Raw genomic sequence first — 21,162 nt, 5'->3', positions numbered from 1 at the left:
ATTTTTCACTCAGTTTGAGACCTTCCTGGTTCTTGGTGGGATGAGTGTTTGATTGAAGCCTGGACATTTTCTTATTATAGTATGAGACTCTGAATCTGATTTAAGCCTTTTTTTTTTCTTTAGCTGATTTTATTTGACATTGCTCTAGCAGGGGAAGAAAGGGGTGCTGCTTTATTACCCTAAGGTGGGAGTAGGACTTCATTTTTCCCCTCATTTTTCATTTCTCCATCGCTACCCAAGACAAGGGTCTCCTAGTTACTGGTGGGCAAGGGTGGAAGTTCCTGCTCCCAATGTGGTTTCCAGTGTCACTGTAAGGAGAGGGTTCCTAAACTGCTGGCAGGGATGAAAAACCTGGCTCCCTACTTGACCTTCTCTGATACCGTTTTGGTGGGAGTATTAGGGTACCTCATTACTGTCTCACATGGGTAGAAGTTTAGAGTCCTTGCTTAGTGTTTAGAGCTTAGTAGGTAGAAAATGGGGCCACAGTTTTTTGTGTGGTGTTTGCTTATACTACAGTGGTTATTGTCTAAAAGTTTTCTGTCCTATTAGTCTGCCCCTTTCCTTGTCTTTTGTTTATAGAGCAGGCTTTTGTTGGGGCCTTTATGGGAAGGGTCTATATCCATTGGTATTTCTGGGTTGCTAGCCTATTCAACCCCAAGCCCGGGAAATACAAAGCAAAAAGAAAACCTGTGGACCAACCACTGTATCATTCCTTGGGTCTCAAGATCCCTATCTGGTTTGCCTCCTTCTCACCACTTTTTAGGGTCTTCTTAGGTTTGTTTTATGTGTAATGTTTTAGTGGAATAGGGGTTTTATTTGAATAAGGAAAAGTACATATATCCCATTTTCCTGGAAGTCCTTAATTTAATTTTTATATTATCACATCTCTTATTCTTCTGAGTTTATCTCTCTGGACAAATAGGCCTTTTCCATCTCAAGATTCTTAATTCTTTTTGTACTCTTATTATGGTTTATATTTTTAAGAATAATTTTTTTTCTAAATGATTAGTGAGTAAAACCATTATATTTCATTAAATAGCCATTCAGAGGATATTTGGCAATGTCTGAAGACATTTGTAGTTGTTGAGACTGGGGAGGTACTACTGGCACCTAGTGGGTTGAGCCTGGGGATGTTGCTTTTGACCTTGAAAATAAAACAGCCGGTTATTTTGCTAGCAAAATGGGTTTGTTTGAATAGCAGAGAAATTGCAATTTGGGACAAGCAAGCTAAGGCAAAACCACAGGCAAGTCTGGAGAACAAAAGAGAAGAAAGCTCTTTTATAGAGGAAAGGGGGGAGTTGAGAGGGGCTATTGTAAACAAAAAGTCCATTGGAGTAAATTGGGAGTTTGACATGTAGTGGCTTTTCATTGGCTGAGTTGTGACAATGTCTCATTGGCCGGGTTGTTGCTGAGCCAGGAGAAGATCTTACTGCTGGGGTAGTAAAATAGGTTTTTTTCCTGTTGGGCCTGCAAAAAGCTGCAACAAGTGGTATGGTGTGAGAGCTCCCCCTTCTGGCCTCCCAACCCCATTTTAAATGAGGTTTCCTTCATTCAGTTTCACCCTGCAAAACATCCTGTAGTGCACATAAAAGAAAACCTTGTGTCCCCTGCACTCAGTACCTCTGACACCAAAGATGGGGGGGGGGTTCTTCCCACACCAACCAGTTCTCTAACCCTGGACACCAACTGGGTTTCCGTTTCCTACATTCAGTTATGATGCGCATTACCTGGAGTTACCACAGACCTCATATTTTAAGGGCTCAGTCCCACAAGACTGTCTACTGCTTCAGATACCAGTTGTAAGTCCCAGGTTGTCACTTTTACTTCTGACCAACTGCTTATAAGTTGAGGGTTCCCATGAACCCCTCCTTGAGTCAATTCGTTAGAACAGCTTAGAGAACTCTGGAAAACACTTAACAATTACTGGTTTATTATAAATGATACACCTTAGGAACAACCAAATGGAAGAGATGCATAGGGCAAGGGATGGGGGGGGTGGCCCAGATCTTCCACTTCTCCTCCAGGCGTGGTCACCCTTTTAGCACCTCGATGTGTCACCAACCCAGAAGTTCTCCAAACCCCTTCATTTAGGGTATTGATGGAGGTTCTATTATGTAGGCATGATTGATTGAATCATTGGCCAATGGTGATTGAACTCAGTCTTCAGACCCTCCCGCTTCCAGAGGTCAGAGGGTGGGGTAAAAGTTCTAACCCTGTAATCACTTGGTTGGTCCCTCTGGTAACCAGTGCTCATTTTTAAGGGCTCTTTAAACTTCACCTTATTAACATAAATCAGGTGTGGTTGTTACGGGCTTGTTAAAAATAATCCGAGGCTCCTTTCACCTTCATTGCTCCTGGATTTATTTCAGGAACTGGGGACAAAAACCAAATACAACAAAAGATGTCCCTAACACTTTTATCACTTAGCAAATTACAAGGTTTCAGGATTTGTCCAGGAAAGGGGACACAGACCAAATATGCATTTCTTATTATATCCCAGCATGGGCTAGTCCTCCACAAAGAATTACCTGGCCCCAAATGTTGAAAAACCCTGCTCTAGTTCTATGATTAGGAAAACAAGACTGCCTCTTAAATCCTTTCTTATTTAAGAGTAAGACTCCTTTAACTTAAAAGCAAATCATATTAAATGGCATTTGCTTCCTTAGTTACCTCTGCATGTGATTTAAGGTCAGGCCCTGAAATTATTCCAGTACCCGAGACAAATGATCAGGATTTTAAAATATGGGCATAAATAAAGTGCAAATTCAATTAGCACTAGTGAAGAAGTTTCGATAATATGGCCAGTTATAAATACAAAAACCAATAGTGTTCCCATGTTTAAGCAATAGTAGTTGGTAAATACATATAATGGAAAAAGTTCCCATTAACAGCTTCAACCGAAAATTCAAAGTGCCTAGCGATAAACTTTTAAAATGTGCATGACCTATTTGAAGATAACTCCAAAATTCTGCTGAGGAATATAATTGAAGATATGAATAAATGAAGACACCTACTGAACGTGCAGACTCAGTATACAAGAATGTCATTTATCTCCACAGTAACCCACACATTTAATGTAATTCTTATAAAACCACAATGGGAATTGTGAAAAAACAAAATTTAACCAAGTAAATTCGAAGATCTAACTGGCTTTTTAAGTGATTCGTGAATTGGGCAGCATCCAATCTATCAAGTAGAGAGATGCTCTGAGGAATTGTACAAAATAGAAGGTTTTTATGGGAAGGAGGGTGGGGCAAGTAGTTATCAGCAAAAGAAAAGAAAGGGTTGTTTCTGGCCAGACATCTTCTGGGTGGAAGGGAACAGCAGGGTTTTTTTTTTTTTTTTATTTTGCAGATTACCTCCCTAGTGCTGATCAGGAAATTTCAGATTGATTTTTGAAAGGTCACATTTCTGGAATAGATTGAAACTGTAATTAAGGTGTGGTTTCCTGTGGTGGGGGACAAATGACTCCCAAATTGGGCTTTTTTTTTTAATGGAATTTTTTTTTGAGGAAGGAAAGGAAAAGAGGGACTTGACTGTAGTTCAGTCTAAAGTTTAAATGGGGGAATAAATGGATGAGACTAGTCAATTTTTTTTTTTTAGCGAGAAAGAGTGGGTGCAAGTGAGGTGGGGAGGGGCAGAGGGAGAGAGAGAAATCTTAAGCAGGCTCCACACTCCGCCCAGCCTAGAGACCAGTGTGGGGGTTTGATCTCATGACCCTGAGATCATGACCTGAGCCATAATCAAGAGTTGGTCGCTTAACCGACTGAGCCACCCAAGCACCCCTCAACTCTTTTGTTTTTTAAGGAAAGTAATGATAGAGTACTTGTGGGAAAATACATGAAAATGTATGTTAACTTTATTCTCTTCCTGTTAAGTTTAAAATATTGTGTAATACAAGAGCACATGAATTCTAGTGCTATAATAATTGAAACTTTCTAGTGGAACCGTGATAGAAAAATTTTAAAGTACAGAAACAAACCTGGGTCTGTGAAGATCGCATTTTAAATCTGTGGGGAGAGAGGGTGGGGTAGTGAGTAAATGAATTGCAGTAGCTGGCTAACCAGCTGATATGGGGTAAAGGGGATGTATTTTTGCCTAAGAAGATCATTAAAAAGAAAACCATGGGTCCAAAATGGTGTCATTTAGATTAAGGCCCAAGTCAGTAAACCAGGGCTTAATACCTAATCTAACTGCAGTTTCAACCTCCCCCAGAAATAGAAGTCTTTACTGGTCAGTCAGGAATTTCCTGATAAGCACCAATGAGGTAATCTGTCACAAGGGGCCTCTCCATCCCCCAAAAGAAGATGAGGTCATCTGCTTAAGATTCTCTGCCCTTCCCCCAAGAGAAGGTGATCTTGCCTGAAACAATTCTTTCTTTTCTTTTGCTTATAACTTTCTTGCCCCACCTTCCTCCCTATGAAAACCTTCCATTTTGTACAATTCCTATGAGCTCCCCTCTACTTGCCAGATGGGATACTTCCGGATTCATGAATTGTTTAATAAAGCCAGTTAGATCTTCAAATTTGCTCTATTGAGTTTTTTTTTTTTTAACAAGATCAACCAAAAAAATGCTGGGTGAATTAAAGGTATAAAATGAAGCCATAAACATTGAAAAAGCACAGGTAAATATGAAAATATGTAAATAATATATTTTGGGTTGGTGAAGGACCTTTATGTATAATTTAAAAATATGTAATATATTAAGTCAAATGGTTCAAAAATAAGACTATATGTAGTATATGTGGGTATACTGTCCCCCATCTACCCTGTATTACCCCTACCCCTTCTAACCCCTCCATTCAGCTGACTACTGTAATTGTTTGTGTCCTTTCAGAGTTTCTTCATGGATTTGCTAGCAAATAAAAAAATATTCTTAGCCCTCTACCTTTATTTTTTTTTTACATAAATGATAGTATACACAGTACTCTGTACCTTGCTTTTTAAACTTACAAACTTTATACACTTACTTTAAACATTTTGGAGATCTTTTCACATCAATTAGTATATAGACAGTTCTCTCAGTATTTTTTTGTAGCATCATAGAATTCCATGATCTAGATGTGCTGTAATTTATTTATTCAGTCCCTTGCTGGTGGGCGTTTAGGTTGTTTCCTCATTTGTTAGTACAAGGAGTGATGGCACAGCTCTCATTTTACATGTCATTTTACAGGTGTGCAAGTACATCTTTGTGGACAAATTTTGAGAAGAAATATTACTGGTTCAAAAGATAGGTTCATTTGGAATTTTTCAAACATTGGCCACTTGTTTTCCAGAGGGTCTATACCCAATTTACACTCCCTTTAGGACCCTAAGAGGCCGCTTGTTTGTTCACAGTGTTCTTAACGGAGACTGTTACTAGCTTTTTTTATTTCTTCCCATCTGTTTGGTGAAATTGTTCTCAATATAGTTATAATTTGTGGTTTTCTCTTAAAAATGAGGTTGAACACCTTTTGTATGTTTAAGAGGGGAAGCCTTTTGAAACATATTATGGAGACATAAACCATAAAGGAAAAAATGATGGAAAAATTTGACTACATAAAAAATAAAACCAAAATAAACAAATGACAAACTGGGGCTGGGAAATATTTGCAACTTTTTTTTTAGAGGGGGGGCAAAGGGGGATGGGAAGAGAGAATCTTAAGCAGGCTCCACACCTAGCGCAAGCCCAACAGGGCTCAGTCTCACAACCCTGAGATCATGACCTGAGCTGAAATCAAGAGCCAGTTGCTCAACCAACTGAGCCACCCAGGCACCCCACAACATTTGACTAAATAGCCTTGATATACACTTCAATAATAAGACAATACTCTAGTGATAATATCAACAGATGACATAAAAAGGAAATTTCAAATGAGGAAATTAAAGTGGTCATTAAACCCATAGTAAAAATTTAGTCTCACCTGTCGGTAATGAATTATAAATATTAAAACACGTTTGCTGTAAAAGATCTTTAAAAGTACATCTCTTTAAAAGTACACTACACGTGGTGCTTCTTCTAGATGAAACATAAGGATATTCCATGATACACATTTTAGACAGTTGAAGGTACCCCTTCACCCTCAGTGGCCCTAGATCTTTTGGAAAACAGTCTTACGTTATATATTGCCAAGAGTTGTTCAGCAGTTGGATGTAGGCAGCAACAGATTTAAGTGCAGTTACTTATTAAGTACTTTTTCCTTTTGAAGAGGAACTAGAATGTCATTATGTATTGGAGTCTGGAAAAAGTGGGTTCAATTCAGCAGAAAATTTCATTGAGTACTTACTACCATGTGCCATGTACAATGATCTAGGATGAGGATGAAAAGATAAACTTTTTGTTTTCAGTTAACCAATGAATCTCGTTTGTGTCTTTATGTACTTCATTGCTCTAGCTTTATTTTTTTTATACTTATTTGAAATTTTAAAGCAAGAAGCAGGTAATCTGCCTTCTGAAACTTTATCCCAGACCTCTATTTATTTTTTTTTCACAGTTTTATTATTGTATAATTCACATACCATATAATTTACCCATTTAAAATGTACAATTAATTGGCTTTTAGTATATTCACCAAGTTATGCTGTCATTACTGCAGTCAATTTTAGAATATTTTCATCACCCTCAAAGGAAACTCCATACCCATTAACAGTCACTGTCTGTTCCTCCCTGCCCCAGTCCCTGACAAGTATTAATCTGCTTTCTGGCTCTAGATTCCCCTATTCTGGACATGTCATATAAAAGGAGTCATAAAATGTATGCTCTTTTGTGATTAACTTCTCTCACTCCACATAATGTTTTTAAGGGCTCATCCGTGTTTTAGCATGTATCAGTGCTGCTTTTCCTTTTTATGGCCAAATAAAATTCCATTGTATGGCTATATCATATTTTATTCATCCATTCATCAGTCGATGTTCATTTGGGTCGTTTCTACCTTTTGCCTGTTATAAGTAATGCTGCTATGAACATTCACGCACATGTTTTTCTGCGGATATATGTTTCCATTTCTCTTGTGTAGATACCTAGGAGTAGAATTACTGGGTCATATGGTAACTCTATGTTTAACACATTGAGGAAGTGCCAGACAGTTTTCCAAAGTGGCTGTACCATCTTACATGCCCATCAGCATTGTATGAGGTTCCCGATTTCTCCACCTCCTCACCAACACTTAATATTATCTGGCTTTTTGATTATAGACATCTTAGTCAGTATAAAGTACCATATCCCTTGGTTGGGAGCTGGGGCCAGTGTTATTGGTCACTCCAGCCTGGAGTGTGGCTTCCTTCAAGGTGAGCAGGGGTTTAGAGGGAATGAAGAGAGTGGGTCGTGGTTCATATGCTAGACTCTCACTGGTATAACTGAGTCTTAGCAGATTTTCTTGAATAAATGTTATTTATTTGCTGTATATCTTTTGGACGATTTCCTGAGATTTCAAATTGTTTTCATTATTATTATTTTTTATACCAGTTATGGTTGTTTCACTGGGGAATAGGTCCCCAGGACTTCTTATGCGGCAGTTCTTCAAGTGGATCCCCCTCTTTCATTTACTTTTTCAGTAAAGTAGAATTTCTTTGTTATGATGATGCTAGAAGGCTGGCTATACTAAGCAGTACTGATAACTATTTTTTTTAAATCAGGCATTTATTATGTTTTATTTATTAGAGCTCAGAGTATTTGATTTTCCTTGCTTTGTTTCAATTTCTCCATATGAATGAACCTTGTTATAATGGTGTTTTATTTTTAAAAACTTGTTCTTTGGTGACATATTTTTCTGCTTGTTACTTTGATTTTTAGGTTTGGCTTCAGCATCGACTGCTGACGCCACTACTCATTCAAGCACCATGCTGTTTACTTCAATGTCAAATGCTTCTACTTCCACTGCTGCTACTGGGCTCTCTTGTAAGTTACTGGTTGCAAAGAAAATAACCATTATTTCACATCAGGCCACTTAACTCAATTTGCCAGTATAAGCTATGGATCTCTTGCATCTCATAAATTATCATTATGCTTGAACCCATCTGTAACTGCTGCTATCAATAGTAGCTTTGTTTAAGAACCTAATTGTCATGGCTTTAGCTGTGAATTTTATGTTAACATGATTATTCCAGCTTAAAGTGATAATTTTAAGCATATAATTCATTAACATTGTAATGTTTTGTAAGAACTTCTTGAAGCTAATGGGAATAGGAAGAGTGGGGGTTTTGCCAAGTATGTCTGAAGGGAAGAAGTCTTATTATCCATGTGAATAAGATAAAATGGGAATTAAATGTTGGAGCCTTGCTATCATGTATTCTAGCTAGACCAGGTTTGTAGTCCTTACATTTTACCTATCAGAAGTGATGGATGACAAAAGGACCAGTTTGGGGTTTTAATTGACACCGTGTGTTGCCTCGTGGCTTCTCTCCTTGAAAAGGAACATCTGGATGTGCTGAGCTGAGAAGTGGGATATTAATTATCTTGTAACCCCAATTTCTTTGCTATGTATCTTCCATTAGTACAATAACAGCAAACGTTGAACGATTCTTTCTTACAGGTCCATATAAGCTGACTCTGCTTTTGAGATATCTTCACAGTGCCATGACATTTATCTTTAGACTTTGTTATTATAACCTTACCTGTAATATGGTCCCCCCACAGGCCTATTATAGCAAGATTGTCACCATTCCTGGGAATAAAACTTGCCAGGAATTACTCATGCCTAGTTCAGGGTGAAAAATAGTGGTCTGTCATCCCTATCCTCTTGTGAAGTTGGAATAGGCAAACATTAGTTAAAATCGCTGGTTACCACTTGTGTTTTCTACCAAATAGACTTCCAGTTTTGAGACACGACTGGGATTCTGGAAGCCTTTTGATATATGTAAGCAATATCCTTCTCCGCTACAACAGAGTTCATGAATATGACCATGTCTGAGGTTGGAAGTTATAACTGTTGAATGCATTCCATTTTTAATCAAAGACTTGCCCTCTGACCTTTGACAGGTTTGTTTTCATTCCTGTCTTTGATGTCCTTGCCTACTAAATGAAAAGAAATCTCGACCATAGTATTTGTAAAATTAACTTTGATGAGGTAAAACTTACATATAAAATTAACTTATTTTAAGTGTACAATTCAGTGATTTTAATAAGATTACTGAGTTGCATAACTACCACTAAAACGGTAATCCAGTTTTAGAACATTTCTGTCATCCAAATAAGGTCTCTCAGCCCCAGACAACTACTAATCTATTTTCTGTCTCCATAGATTTGCCTTTTCTGGACATTTCTTATAAATGGATTGACTGTAGGTTTTTGGAGTCTAGCCAGAAGTTTCTAAAGTACTCTTCAGATGAAAGAGACTCTATCTAAATTACTCACTGTTTTTAAATTAAAGTGTAATAGGTAATATTATGTTATTCTCTGCAGTTGGTGCGCCAACAACTTTGACTGGAACATTTGGTGGCATAACTTTGGGATTTGGATTAAAATTCCCTGGAGCAGGTGGAGCAGCTCATACTGCTTCTAGTAAGATTTGAGAATTATTGGGGTGTGTGATGTGTTTGGATGCTCAGTGGAAATGTGCTGTATAACAAGCAGTAAGTTGTATTCCATAGCTTTTAGGACTGTCTAAGTAAGTTGTGATCATTTCATCAGAGTATGCAAAAGTTACACCAATAGTGATGATTGCCAAAGTGTAGTGAGACATTTGATACTGATGCTACTACTTTGAGGTGACCATAATCAGTGCTGCTGTCAAATTCTTGTCAACTTTTAAATTTAAGAATTTTTATTATTGATCATAGTGTTTACATTGACCCAACATATTGGGATTGATAGTTCTTTTCCCCTAAAACTTAATTTTAAGTTTTGACCTGTAATAAAGTTGACACTATCCTAAAGTAGATTACAGGAGTTTCCATCCTAAATTTGTTTCTGCCAGTTAGGAGCTGGTTAGATTGTTGGTTGAAGAGAACTTGGCTAGTCGTAGCCTTATAGCTTATGGTGAGCTGGATGGTTAGGGGTCAGTTGGTACTTAAACGTACCATTTAAGTCAGACTCCATTCTAGGAAAGTCTTATTTGTTTTATTTTAAAAGTTTATGTAAGGCTGAATAAATCTTTCCTCAAACCTGGCACAAATTAAAAGCCACTCTATTTTAAATTTAAAGTAATTATTCCTAAACAGAAATGTCCGCCATCTATTTATGTATTCTTTTGCATGACTGATGCTTAACGGAGTTTCTGCTGTGTACTAGGCAGCTGGCCAACCTATGAGAGTTGTGAAGAGTGTGTCTTGAGGACTTTACAGGTTACCATATTTGCAAATACCATAACCCATAATTTCCCCCATAAAATGCTGAACAAAGAACTGATTCTTTCAGCCATGGGTTGAGTCACTGAGATATGAATTGGCAGGCTCTTTGGTGACTCTGCCATAACACATCCCCTCCCCAGCTAGGTCTCACATTCCTTCCTGCAAACTGGTACCTTTGCTTCTAACCCATCCCTCCTGGCTTTTCCATCCACCATTACCTTATATACCCATCCCCCCATCAGACGTATCACAACTTGACACCCTTAACCCAGAGTTAGTTTTTCCCCCCCTACTCACCTTTCCTTCTCCCCAAGCATATTTACTTGCTCAGACTCTTCACCTCACAAATCAGCCTTGTAGGGCAGCTTTCAAGTGTCTGTGTCTGCAAATTTATTGTCATTTGGGATTATTCTGTGCCCTAGGTAGAATCAGCAAGTTTTAAGAGAAGCTTGCTTGTTATCAGTCTTATATCTTTTGTATGGAAAATGTTTGTTTGGATAGGAAAATTGGATAGTAGGATGTTTTAAAGGATGTTTTCACTGTTTTATATAACGATCTTTAAGACCATCAGAATGAGATTTATTTAAATGCAAATGTGGTATGCAGTTATTTTGTATTATTTATAGAACTGTGCTTCCTTTTTACTACACAGATAATGTAAAGTTGACTGTATTTAGTTTAGACCAAAGTTATAACTTGCAAAATCAAACTGTGATGGAAACTTTCGTTCTCAAATCCATTGCTTTTTTGGTATTAATTGAAATACTATTGTTATTTGAGTATTATCTCCTATGCCAGAGCTAATTTACACCTTTTTAAAATACTGTGAAAAATAAAGAGCAAAGATAAATACTGTTTAAAAAGGTTAAAATAATCATACCATTTTTTTGACTCAAGATTCTTTTATGTTTAGGCTGACAGGTATTAATTTCCTGAAGGTATTATTCATCATCTTTGTGGAGATGTTTTGGTAGTGATGGTAGTTGCTTTTTTTTATTATAAAAATGATACAAACATGTATGTATACATATATACATATATCACTGTCTCTAGAGTGAACAGTTTGGTGTTTATCTTTCCAGCCTTTTATTCCAAACACATACAAACATATGTTGAATTTATTTGTTTTACAAAAATGGGATCATTATAAGTATATACACATGTAATCCTAGAATCCTAGAATTTTCTTATATATTGTCTTCGCACATCTGTCCATGTTAGGAAATACAGATTACTTAAAAAAAAACAACAAAACCTTTGGGTTAAGAAAAGCTTTATAAGGAGTCTTTCTTTTACTTAATTGTTTTTCTGTTTTCTGTCTTGAATGTAGTAGTTACACAGTGTTTGAATGAATTAATCAATAAAGGAGGGGTCTCCATAGTGTGATTAAGTTTAAGTATTTCTGGAGGAAGGGTTTCTTTTCAGATAAGATTTTTATTCTCCCATGAAGATTGTGATGGCATAGGATTGTGAAGAATGCCACGTGGGATCCAATTTGTAATCTTCCCAGTGTTTTGAGTGATAAGTGACCCCAGGGATCCTTTGTGACTGGGTACGCTCTTTCCCTGCGGTGTTCATTCTGCCCTCACAAAGGCTAACCCAAAGAATCGGGGAACTCTTGTAAGGATTCTTGTGGCCAAAAGGGAAATGGAATCTTTTGAAAATGTAATACAGGTATTATCATGGCACTGAACTTTAAAGAAACGGAATTTAAGAGTTGTTCTAAAGGAAGCTTTAGGGACCTAAATCTATTGCATAAATGTAGTTCAGCTCTTTTCCCTTAGTCTTCTCTTTTCTTTGCTTTTTTTTTTTTAAAGATTTTATTTATTTATTTGACAGAGACAGCCAGCGAGAGAGGGAACACAAGCAGGGGGAGTGGGAGAGGAAGAAGCAAGCCTAGCGGAGGAGCCTGATGTGGGGCTCGATCCCGTAACGCCGGGATCACGCCCTGAGCTGAAGGCAGACGCTTAACGACTGCACCACCCAGGCACCCCTGGTCTTCTAGGGGGTTTCTTTACCTCTTTTTCTACCTTACTATTTTAGCTTATTCTTTTTTTAAAAGATTTTATTTATTTATTTGAGATAGAGAGGGAGAGAGCGCAAGCCAGGAGAAGGGGCAGAGGGAGAGACAGAAGCAGACTTCCTGCTGAGCAGGGAGCCTGATGCGGGGCTTGATCCCAGGACCCTGAGATCCTGACCTGAGCTAAAGGCAGACACTTAACTGTCTGAGCCACCCACGTGCCCCTTAGCTTATTCTTAATTTTGACTTGCTCAGACTCCTTAATTCTACTTCATATCTGTCCTCTGTTGGTTCTTTCAACCCCCCTGCCCATAGTCTGATTCTTTCTACACTTTGGGAATATTTCCAAATTTCTGCTTACAGCCTGAATCTTTCCATAGTTCTGGGAATATTTCCATATTTCTACCTATAGTCTCATTCTTTCCATGGTTCTGAATTTTTGAAAGTGAGATTGTGTTATCCCTGTGTTATCCCTGCTTGGCTAGAGCTTTCTATGCCAGACCCTTGTATAGGCTGCCAGTAGTATATGAGATGGATACCGTACTTCGGATGCCCACCCTTGTCCAAATCAACTGTAAACCAGGAGCAAAGGACAGAATTATTGGGATAAAGAAAGAGTATCTGAGCTTGATCACTCAGCAGGAATGGAGTAGGCCAGTTTCCCTCTGTATAGGCTGTGCATGTTTTGTCAGGCAGCGTGTTTTATGTATTTATCTGGTATGGCCATTAACCTGAAAATATTGCTAATTGGGAAAGCAAGGCTAATGTAAAACAAACAATTGTGTACATGTTATAGTGTATTTTTATAACAAATTTCTTGTTACAGAAGCAGCATCTATTGATTACCAAGAATATTTGAAAACACAGAGAACCAAAAAGAAGAAAATATTTGCAATCCCCACCAGCCACAGTTTTCTGTGAATTGTTCTTTAAGTGCTCAGTGTGTAGGAAAAACCAAAAGTGCTATAGAAGTTCAGAAAACCAAGGGATAACGGTGGCATAGAAGAGAAGTGGGTGACAAATATGGGGGGAAGGAAGAATGAGTTAGGCCATGAAATGTAGTGAGGATTTCGTCTAGAGAGGGGTAGGTATTCTAGTAGGGGTACGGTGGAAAAAGACACATAAGAGAGAGGTCTGGGCTGTAGATGAAACTTTGAGAGGCTTTCCCCTATTAGACTTGTGAAGATATATGCCTAGTATGGGCTATATTGTAGAGAAACATTATGCGCTATAACATAGAGAAACAGGGACTCTCCCCTACTGATAGAAATATAAATTGGCAAAATCTTTTTGGTTGGGCAGTTTGGCAAGATATATTAAAATTTATAGTGTGCTGACCCTTTGATCCAGAAATTTCTTTTCTAGGAATTAATTACACAGATATATTCATGTAAGTATGCAAAGATATAGATGTACAGAGAGTTTGTATAAGATTGCAATTATTCTTTCCTTGGCAGTTTAGTAAAATTTGTCAGTGAAGTCATCTAGGTCTGGAGGTTTTTTTATGGGAGGAATTTGGGGGATTGATTCAATTTCTTTAATGTTTATAGGTCTGGTTAAGTTGTAAATTTTCTTTTTCTACACACATATCCAGGATTTTTAATTTTTAGCAGAAAGGTTAATCCAGATGTCTGGCCTGCTGTATATCACTTCATATTACAACAGTGATGCGTACAAATCCACACAACTTTGAGTTCAATTTCACATTTTAAAAAATGCTTCTATAGCTTTTATCCTGAATGATCAAGGACTAAATAAAATAAGCCTCTCATTTCCGACTAATGTGCATTTTATTTTCCAGCTATAACATCAACGACGACCACCACCACTGTCACCACCACCACCACCACTACCACAACCACCAGTGGCTTTACCTTGAACCTAAGGTCACTGACATCATCTGGGATTAATAACATTATTCCAGTCGGTGTTAATTCTGTACCGTTTACTTCAACTGTTAAGTAAGCTTGTTTATTTGAAAATTTGTGTGAATTTTATTTTATTTATCATGTACAAGGTATAATTTGTTTGTGTAGCTTCAGCTTTTGTTTGAACGTTAGGTAAATGACACATTCGAAGGGGCAGATAAAGGATTTCTGTAGCTTAGGAAGTGGAATGATTAATAACGCACCTTTGTTTTATTACCATTATAATACTATTATTACTATTACTAATAATAGCTAACATTTATTGTGCAATTACAATATGTTTAGCAATGTGACAGTGCTTTACAAGCATCATATCATTTAATCCTCACAATAACTCTATGAGGTAGGTGCTATTTTTGTTCCCATTTTATAGATGAGAAAACTGGAGCACATAGAAATTATACTCTGCCCCTGGTAATGGTTGAGCCAGGATTAAAATTCAGGCAGTTGATCTCCAGAGGCTGTATTCTTAGAATCTATGCCATGTTTTTCTCTAATTGTTTTTTTTAATTAAACTTTTTATTTTGAGACCATTGTAAATTCACATGTGCTTCTAAGAAACAATACAAAAAATTCTATGTGTCCCTTCCCTAGGATCCCCCAATAATAACATCTTGAAATGCTATAGGTACAGTGATGCAATCAAGATATAGAACAGTTTCATCAGCACAAGGATCCTTCCTGTTGCCCTTTTATAGCCACACTCACTACCATCCCCTCCTTTCCCTGACCCTCGGCAGCAACGAATCTGTTCTCCATTTCTATAATCTTGACATTTAAAAATGTTACACTAATTAGTCCTATATTATGTGATCTTTGGGGACTGTTTTTTTTTCTAGTCATACTTCCTGGAGTTAAGTTTGTCATGTGCATCAATAGTTTGTTCTTTTTTCATTTCTCAGCAGTAGTCCATGGTATTGTAAATGTACTATAGTTTATCTGTTCATTTGTTGATGGACTTGTAGGTTGTTTCCAGTTTCTGGCTGTTATGAATAAAGCTGCTAGGAGCACTTTTGTACAGGGTTGGTTTTTTTTTTTTGTGAATGTAAGTCTCATTTCTCTGGGATAAATGCCCAGAGTGCAGTTACTGGGTGGTATGGTTGTTGCATGTTTATTTTTTTTAAGATAATGCCAAATTCTTTTCCAGAGAGGCTGTGCCATTTTACACACTTGACAGCAATGTGTGAGGGGGTCCAGCTTGTCTACCTTCTCTCCAGGATCTGGTGTTGTCACTATTTTTTATTTTAGCCCTTCTAATAGATGTGAAATGTTATCTCATTGTGGTTTTAATTTGCATTTCCCTGATGACTAATGATGTTGAGCATCTTTTCATGTGTTTATCTGCCACCAGCATATCCTCTTTGGTGACGTGTCTGTTCATGTCATGTTTTTTGTTGGTTTTCTACTTGAATTTCTGTTTTTAATTCCAAGTGTTGAGAGTTTTATATACTCTAGATTCAGTCTTTTGTCAGATATGTGGTTTATAAATATTTTCTTTAAATCTGTAACTTGTCTTTTCGTCTTTTTAACAGGGTACTTTGCCAAAAAAAACTTTTAATTGCTGAGGTCTAGTTTATCAATTTTTCCCTTAATGGACCGTGTTTTAATGTCAAGTTTAGGAGCTCTTTGCCTAACTCTAGATACCAAAGAATCTCTACTTTTTCCTAAAAATTTTATAGTTTTACATTTTGCGTTTAAATCAGGAACCACTTTGAGTTAATTTTTGTATGAGGTGTGAGGTTTAGAGCAAGGTTCATTTTTTTGTCTTGGGTGTCCAGTTTTTCCAGCATCATTTGTTGAAAGGCAGTCTTCAACTTCCTCCACTGAATTACTTTTACACCTTTGTCAAAAATCAATTGGACATATTTGTGTCAAATATTTCTTCTGCTTCAACCGATACAATATTTTAGGATTTTTTCTCTTTAGCTTAATGATATGGTGAATTACATTGATTGGTTTTCAAATGTTGAGCCAGCCTTACATACATAGAATATATTCGACTTGGTCATGGTGTATTGTTTTTTTTATACATTTTTTGGATTAGTTTACTGGTATTTTGCTTGAGGACTTTTATATTTAAGTTTATGAGAGATATTAGTCCATAGTTTTGGTTTTTTTCATTTTTTATTCTGTCTTTGGTTTTGATATGTGGACGATACTAGCCTCATAAAATGATCTGGGAAGTATCCTCTTCTGTTTTATAGAAGGAATTGTATAAATTGTATAAAAAAATTGTGTTTGTTAAATGTATGGCAGAATTCTCCAGTGAAACCTCTGGGCCTGGATATTTCTTTTTTGGGAGATTTTAAATTACAAATCAATTTCTTTAATGGTTCTAGAACTAGTCAGGTTATCTGTTTCATCTTTGATGAGTTTTAGTAGTTGTGGTATTCAAGAAATTGGTTTGGTTTTCTAAGTTGTCAAATTTTTGACTACAAAGTTGTTTGTAGTATTTGCTTTTTGCGCCTTTAATAGCTGTTTCATTTCTTATGTTGGTGGTCTGCACCTTTCTTTTATCAATTTTATAAATCTTTTCCCAAAGAAGTAGCTTTTGTTTCACTGATTATTCTCTGTTGTTTTTGTTTTCAATTGCATTGATATCTACTATTTATTATTTCTTTCCCTCTGATTGTGTTGGGTTCATATTGCTTTTTCTAGTTTCTTGAGGTATGAACTTAGATTGTTGATTTGAGAGCTTTCCCTTTTCCTAATGTAAACATTTAATGCTATAAATATCCTCACCATTGCATTAGCTGTGTACCACATACCTTTTTCAAAAAAGATTTTATTTATTTATTAGAAAGGGAGGGAGCGAGGGAGAGAGAGAGCACATGAGTGGGGGGAGGGGCAGAGGGAGACGGAAAAACAGACTCCCCACTGAGCGGGGAGCCTGATGTGGGGTTTGATCCCAGGACCCTGAGATCATGACCTGAGCTGAAAGCAGATGCTTAACCCATTGAGCCACCCAAGTCCCCCTGTGTACCACATGTTCTATTATGTTTTATTTTCCTTTTCATTCAATTCTGTCTACTTCTCAAATTTCCTTTGTGAATTCCTCTATGACCCATAGATTATTTAGAAGTATGTTGTTTAATTTCCAAGTGCTTGGAGACTTTCTTGTTTTCTTTCAATATCGATTTCTAGTTTGATTCTATTATAGTTGGAGAACATGCTCTGTATGACTTGAGTCCTTTTGTATTTGTTCAGATTCGTTTTATGATGGAGATAGAGTCTTTCTTGGTGGCTGCTCCACGGGCATCTGAAAGTTGTATTTTCTGCTTTTGGGTGGAGTGTTTTATATATGATGATGAGTTTCTATTTCATTGTATTTTCAGATCTGTATCCTTGCAGCTTTTCTCTCTATTGCTTCTTTCAGTTGTGGAGAGCGGCAGTTTGAAGTGCCCAACTAGAATTGTGGAATCCTCTTTTTCTCCCTTCAGCTCTATCAGTTTTCCTTTTTGTATTTTGAGGTTATACTGTTTGGTTGCCTACATGTTTAGGGTTGTTGGCTTTCGCTGGTGCTTTGATGCCTTTATCATTGTGCGATGTCCCTCTTCGGTAATTTTCTTTGCTCTAAAATTGACTTTATCTGCTATTAATGTAGCCATCTCTTTTAAAAAATTAATCTTGCATGTATATCTTTTTCCATCGCTTTACTTTCAACCTATTTGTGTCTTTGTATTTGAAGTGAGTTTCTTGTAGATAGCATATGGATGGATCATAATTTTTATCCACTCTGCCAATTTCTGCTTTTTAGTTGGTATGTTTAGCACATTTACATTTAAGCTAATTATTGGTATGTTAGGGCTCAAGTCTGCCATTTTGTTATTTGTCTTTTGTTTTTGTTTTTCTTTTTTTTTTTTTAAATTTCCCTGTGGGATATTCATACATTTTTTAGGGTTCCATTTTGTTCTATTTTTATAGTGTTTCTCATTATATTGCTTTGTATAATTTTACTAGTTGCTCTAGGTATTACAGTATACATATGTAACTTCTAATAGTCTAGTCATGTTGACATTTTACCACTTTGGTAATTCTATTTAGCTCCCTTAACTCTTCTTATCTTTTAAGTTTAATCGTCTCAAGTATTTCCTCTGTGCACCTTGAGCACCACAATATGTGGTGTTCTAATTTTGCTTCAGCCATCAAATATGACTTTAAAAATTCATGAGAAGTAGGATAGTCTATTATATTTATCCTTTTTGTTCATTTTGACTTTCTTTCCTTTAAGAAGTTCCAAGCCTTCGGTTTTCATTTTTTTGGTCTGATTAGCCAATTTTCAAGGGTAGGTTTGCCAACAACAAAAAAATTTTGCAAGGGAATATCTTTATTTTCTTTTCATTTCTGAAGGACATTTTCACCAGATAGAGAAGTTGTGGTCAACAGTTTTTTTTTTTTCTTTCAGTACTGGAAAAATGTTGTGACACTTCCTTTTAGCCTCCATGGTTTAAGATGAGAAATCTGGAGTCATTCAAATTGGTATTACCTTTTAAGTAATGTGTTGTTTCTCTCTGGCTACCTTCAAGATTTTTTTCTTTCTTTATCTTTAGTTTTCAGAAATTTAAATATTATGTGTCTTAGTGCAGATTTCTTTGAGTTATTCTGTTTGGGGTTTGCTCAGCATCTTGAATTCGTAGATTTATGTCATTTGCCAAATTTGAGAAGTTTTCACCTTTATTTTTCAGAATACTTTTTCAATCCCATTTTCTCTTTTCCTCTCTAATCAATCATCCTCTGATGGTAAGGATGTTACCTGTTTTATTATTGTCCTCTAGGTTCTTTAGATTTTTTTTCATTTTTTGTATTTTTTTTCTCTTTGCTGTTCTGTAAATTCTATTGATCTACTCTCAAGTTGGCTTGATTCTATCCTTTGTCATCTTCACTCTAGTATCAAACACTTTTTTATTTTTTGTTTTTATTTCAGGTATTTTAGTTTCCAGTTCTATAATTTCCATTTGATTGTTTTTCATAACTTCGGTTTCTTTGCTGAGAATTTCTAGTTTTCATTTGTTTCTAGAGAATTCATAATTGCTTATTGGAGCATTTTTTGATGGTTGCTTTAAAATTCTTTTCAGAGAATTCCAGTATCTGATACCTCTCACTGTCAGTGCCTTTGGATTTTCTTTTCACTTTTGAGTTGTGATTTTCCTGGTTCTTGATAGGACAGATAATTTTCAGTTGTATCCTGTACATTATGTCTATTATGTTAGGGGACTCTGGGTCCTATTTTAATTTTTTCAAATGAAGTAATCCTTCTCTTGGGGTGTAGTGCATTTGTTGGATGTGTTTATATCTTCAGCTTCCTACTAGACCTTGCCCATACCACCCCAGTACAAGTGAAGTACTGACTCATACTGCCTCAGTGCAGATGAGTGGTATGGAAGTTCAGCTACCCCTTCAGTCCTGCTGACTCATTCTGCATGAAAGTGGAGCAGTGGGTCACACCACTTCATTGCCGCAAGTGGGGATATAAGCTCAGCCCTCAGCTGGGTCCCTGGGACCCCAGAAGAAGAGGAAGTGGGGGACTAACTCATACTGCTTAGTTGCTGCAGAGTGGAGGCAGAATTTCAGCTTCTCTTTGGGCCCCACTGGCACAAAAGGAGTGAGGAAGCAGAATATCAACTATTCTGCCTCTTATCACTTCATTCAGCCTCTTGATGCTGGTTTGGTGTGGAAGCTTAGCTCCCTCCTGGGCCCCACTGACATAGGCTCTGGGGAGAAGGGGGTCAGAGTGCTGACTAGCCCTGCTTTGCCCTGCCTCATTCAGTCTTGATTTTTCCTGTAGGTATGGAGGTTAACCTCCCCACTGAGCCTTGCTGACACCAGGGGTGGTGGGAAGTGGAGTCCTTACTAGCTCCAGCTTGCATTACTTTGTTCAGTCTCAGTGATGGCAGGTGGGTAGAGAAGTTAAGCTTCCCGTTGGGTCCCACTGACATTGAAGACAAGTGGTGAAGCCTAACGGTAACTAATCCTTTCTCGCTCTGCTTTATTAAGTCTTGTTGCCGCTGGGTGGGTATTTAGATGCAGCTTGTCACTGGCCTTCGGTGACAGAACCCTGGTAGAGGAAATAGAACACTACCTGCCTGTGCTGAGCAGAGAATTGATGATTACCTCTCTGCTCAGCCCTGCTGACACTGCCCCAGGAAAGGAATCAGAGCATTGCCTGGTTCTGCCAGTCACAGGCTGGAAAATCAGCTACCTGCTTAGCCTGTTTGATACTACCTGGCAGGGGAATCAGAGTTCTGCTTGGTTCTGCCCACTGGAGGATGGAAGATCAGCTGCCTACTCTGTTTTGTGGATACGTCTTAGATTGGGAATGGATCATTTTGACTAAGAGCTATGGGGAGAGCGAGTCCTATCTCTGGCCACATGCATCCAGGATGGAACTTGCATCATGCTGAGCTGAGGGCGAAGGAAGGGAGCAGGTGTGGCACAGACTTTAGTGGTTCTTACTGAAATTTAGTAGATGTCTTAATAGATCTTTTTTTTTTATTTGCTGTATTCCTTTAGGATAATTTCCAAAGATTTTGAAATGGTTGTTTTTAAAATAATCTTGACCATCTATGCTGATTTTGTTAGGGAGCAGGTCTGAAAAACTCATGTGATATTTTCTTCTCTAAGCCCTATGTTATTCATTTAAAAAATACCGTTATACTTTTAAAAATGTGATCATATGATCTTACTGTATCCTTTTTTTAGTGCAATTGTAACTCCTGTGATGACATATGGTCAGCTGGAGGGTCTGATAAACGAATGGAACCTTGATTTAGAGGATCAAGAAAAGTACTTTCTTCACCAGGCCTCTCAGGTCAATGCTTGGGACCGTACATTGATTGAGAATGGTGAGAAGGTACGAAGATAGTCTCATTAATCTACCTGTATTGTACAAGTATTTTCAAAGTCTCATTAATCTACCTGCATTGTACAAGAGCACAGACCTGTGTTTTG

General features: G+C 37.3%; 1 protein-coding gene across 1 annotated transcript in view; it reads left to right on the top strand.

The window, feature by feature from the left end:
• The first annotated feature begins 7,209 nt into the window (after window positions 1-7,209).
• NUP62CL (nucleoporin 62 C-terminal like) overlaps window positions 7,210-21,162 on the top strand; it is a 43,304-nt gene continuing 29,351 nt past the window's right edge. Inside the window, exons 1-5 of the mRNA XM_034653576.1 lie at window positions 7,210-7,266; window positions 7,772-7,876; window positions 9,380-9,478; window positions 14,088-14,247; window positions 20,914-21,064. Of these exons, the coding sequence (XP_034509467.1) occupies window positions 7,819-7,876; window positions 9,380-9,478; window positions 14,088-14,247; window positions 20,914-21,064 (468 nt within the window). The 5' untranslated portion in view covers window positions 7,210-7,266; window positions 7,772-7,818. The remainder of the gene's footprint in view (window positions 7,267-7,771; window positions 7,877-9,379; window positions 9,479-14,087; window positions 14,248-20,913; window positions 21,065-21,162) is intronic.

This window comes from Ailuropoda melanoleuca, unplaced genomic scaffold, assembly GCF_002007445.2.
Source record: "Ailuropoda melanoleuca isolate Jingjing unplaced genomic scaffold, ASM200744v2 unplaced-scaffold9846, whole genome shotgun sequence".
NCBI lineage: Eukaryota > Metazoa > Chordata > Mammalia > Carnivora > Ursidae > Ailuropoda > Ailuropoda melanoleuca.
Note: the sequence above shows the minus strand (reverse complement) of the source record. Positions and strands in the feature narration are given on the sequence as shown.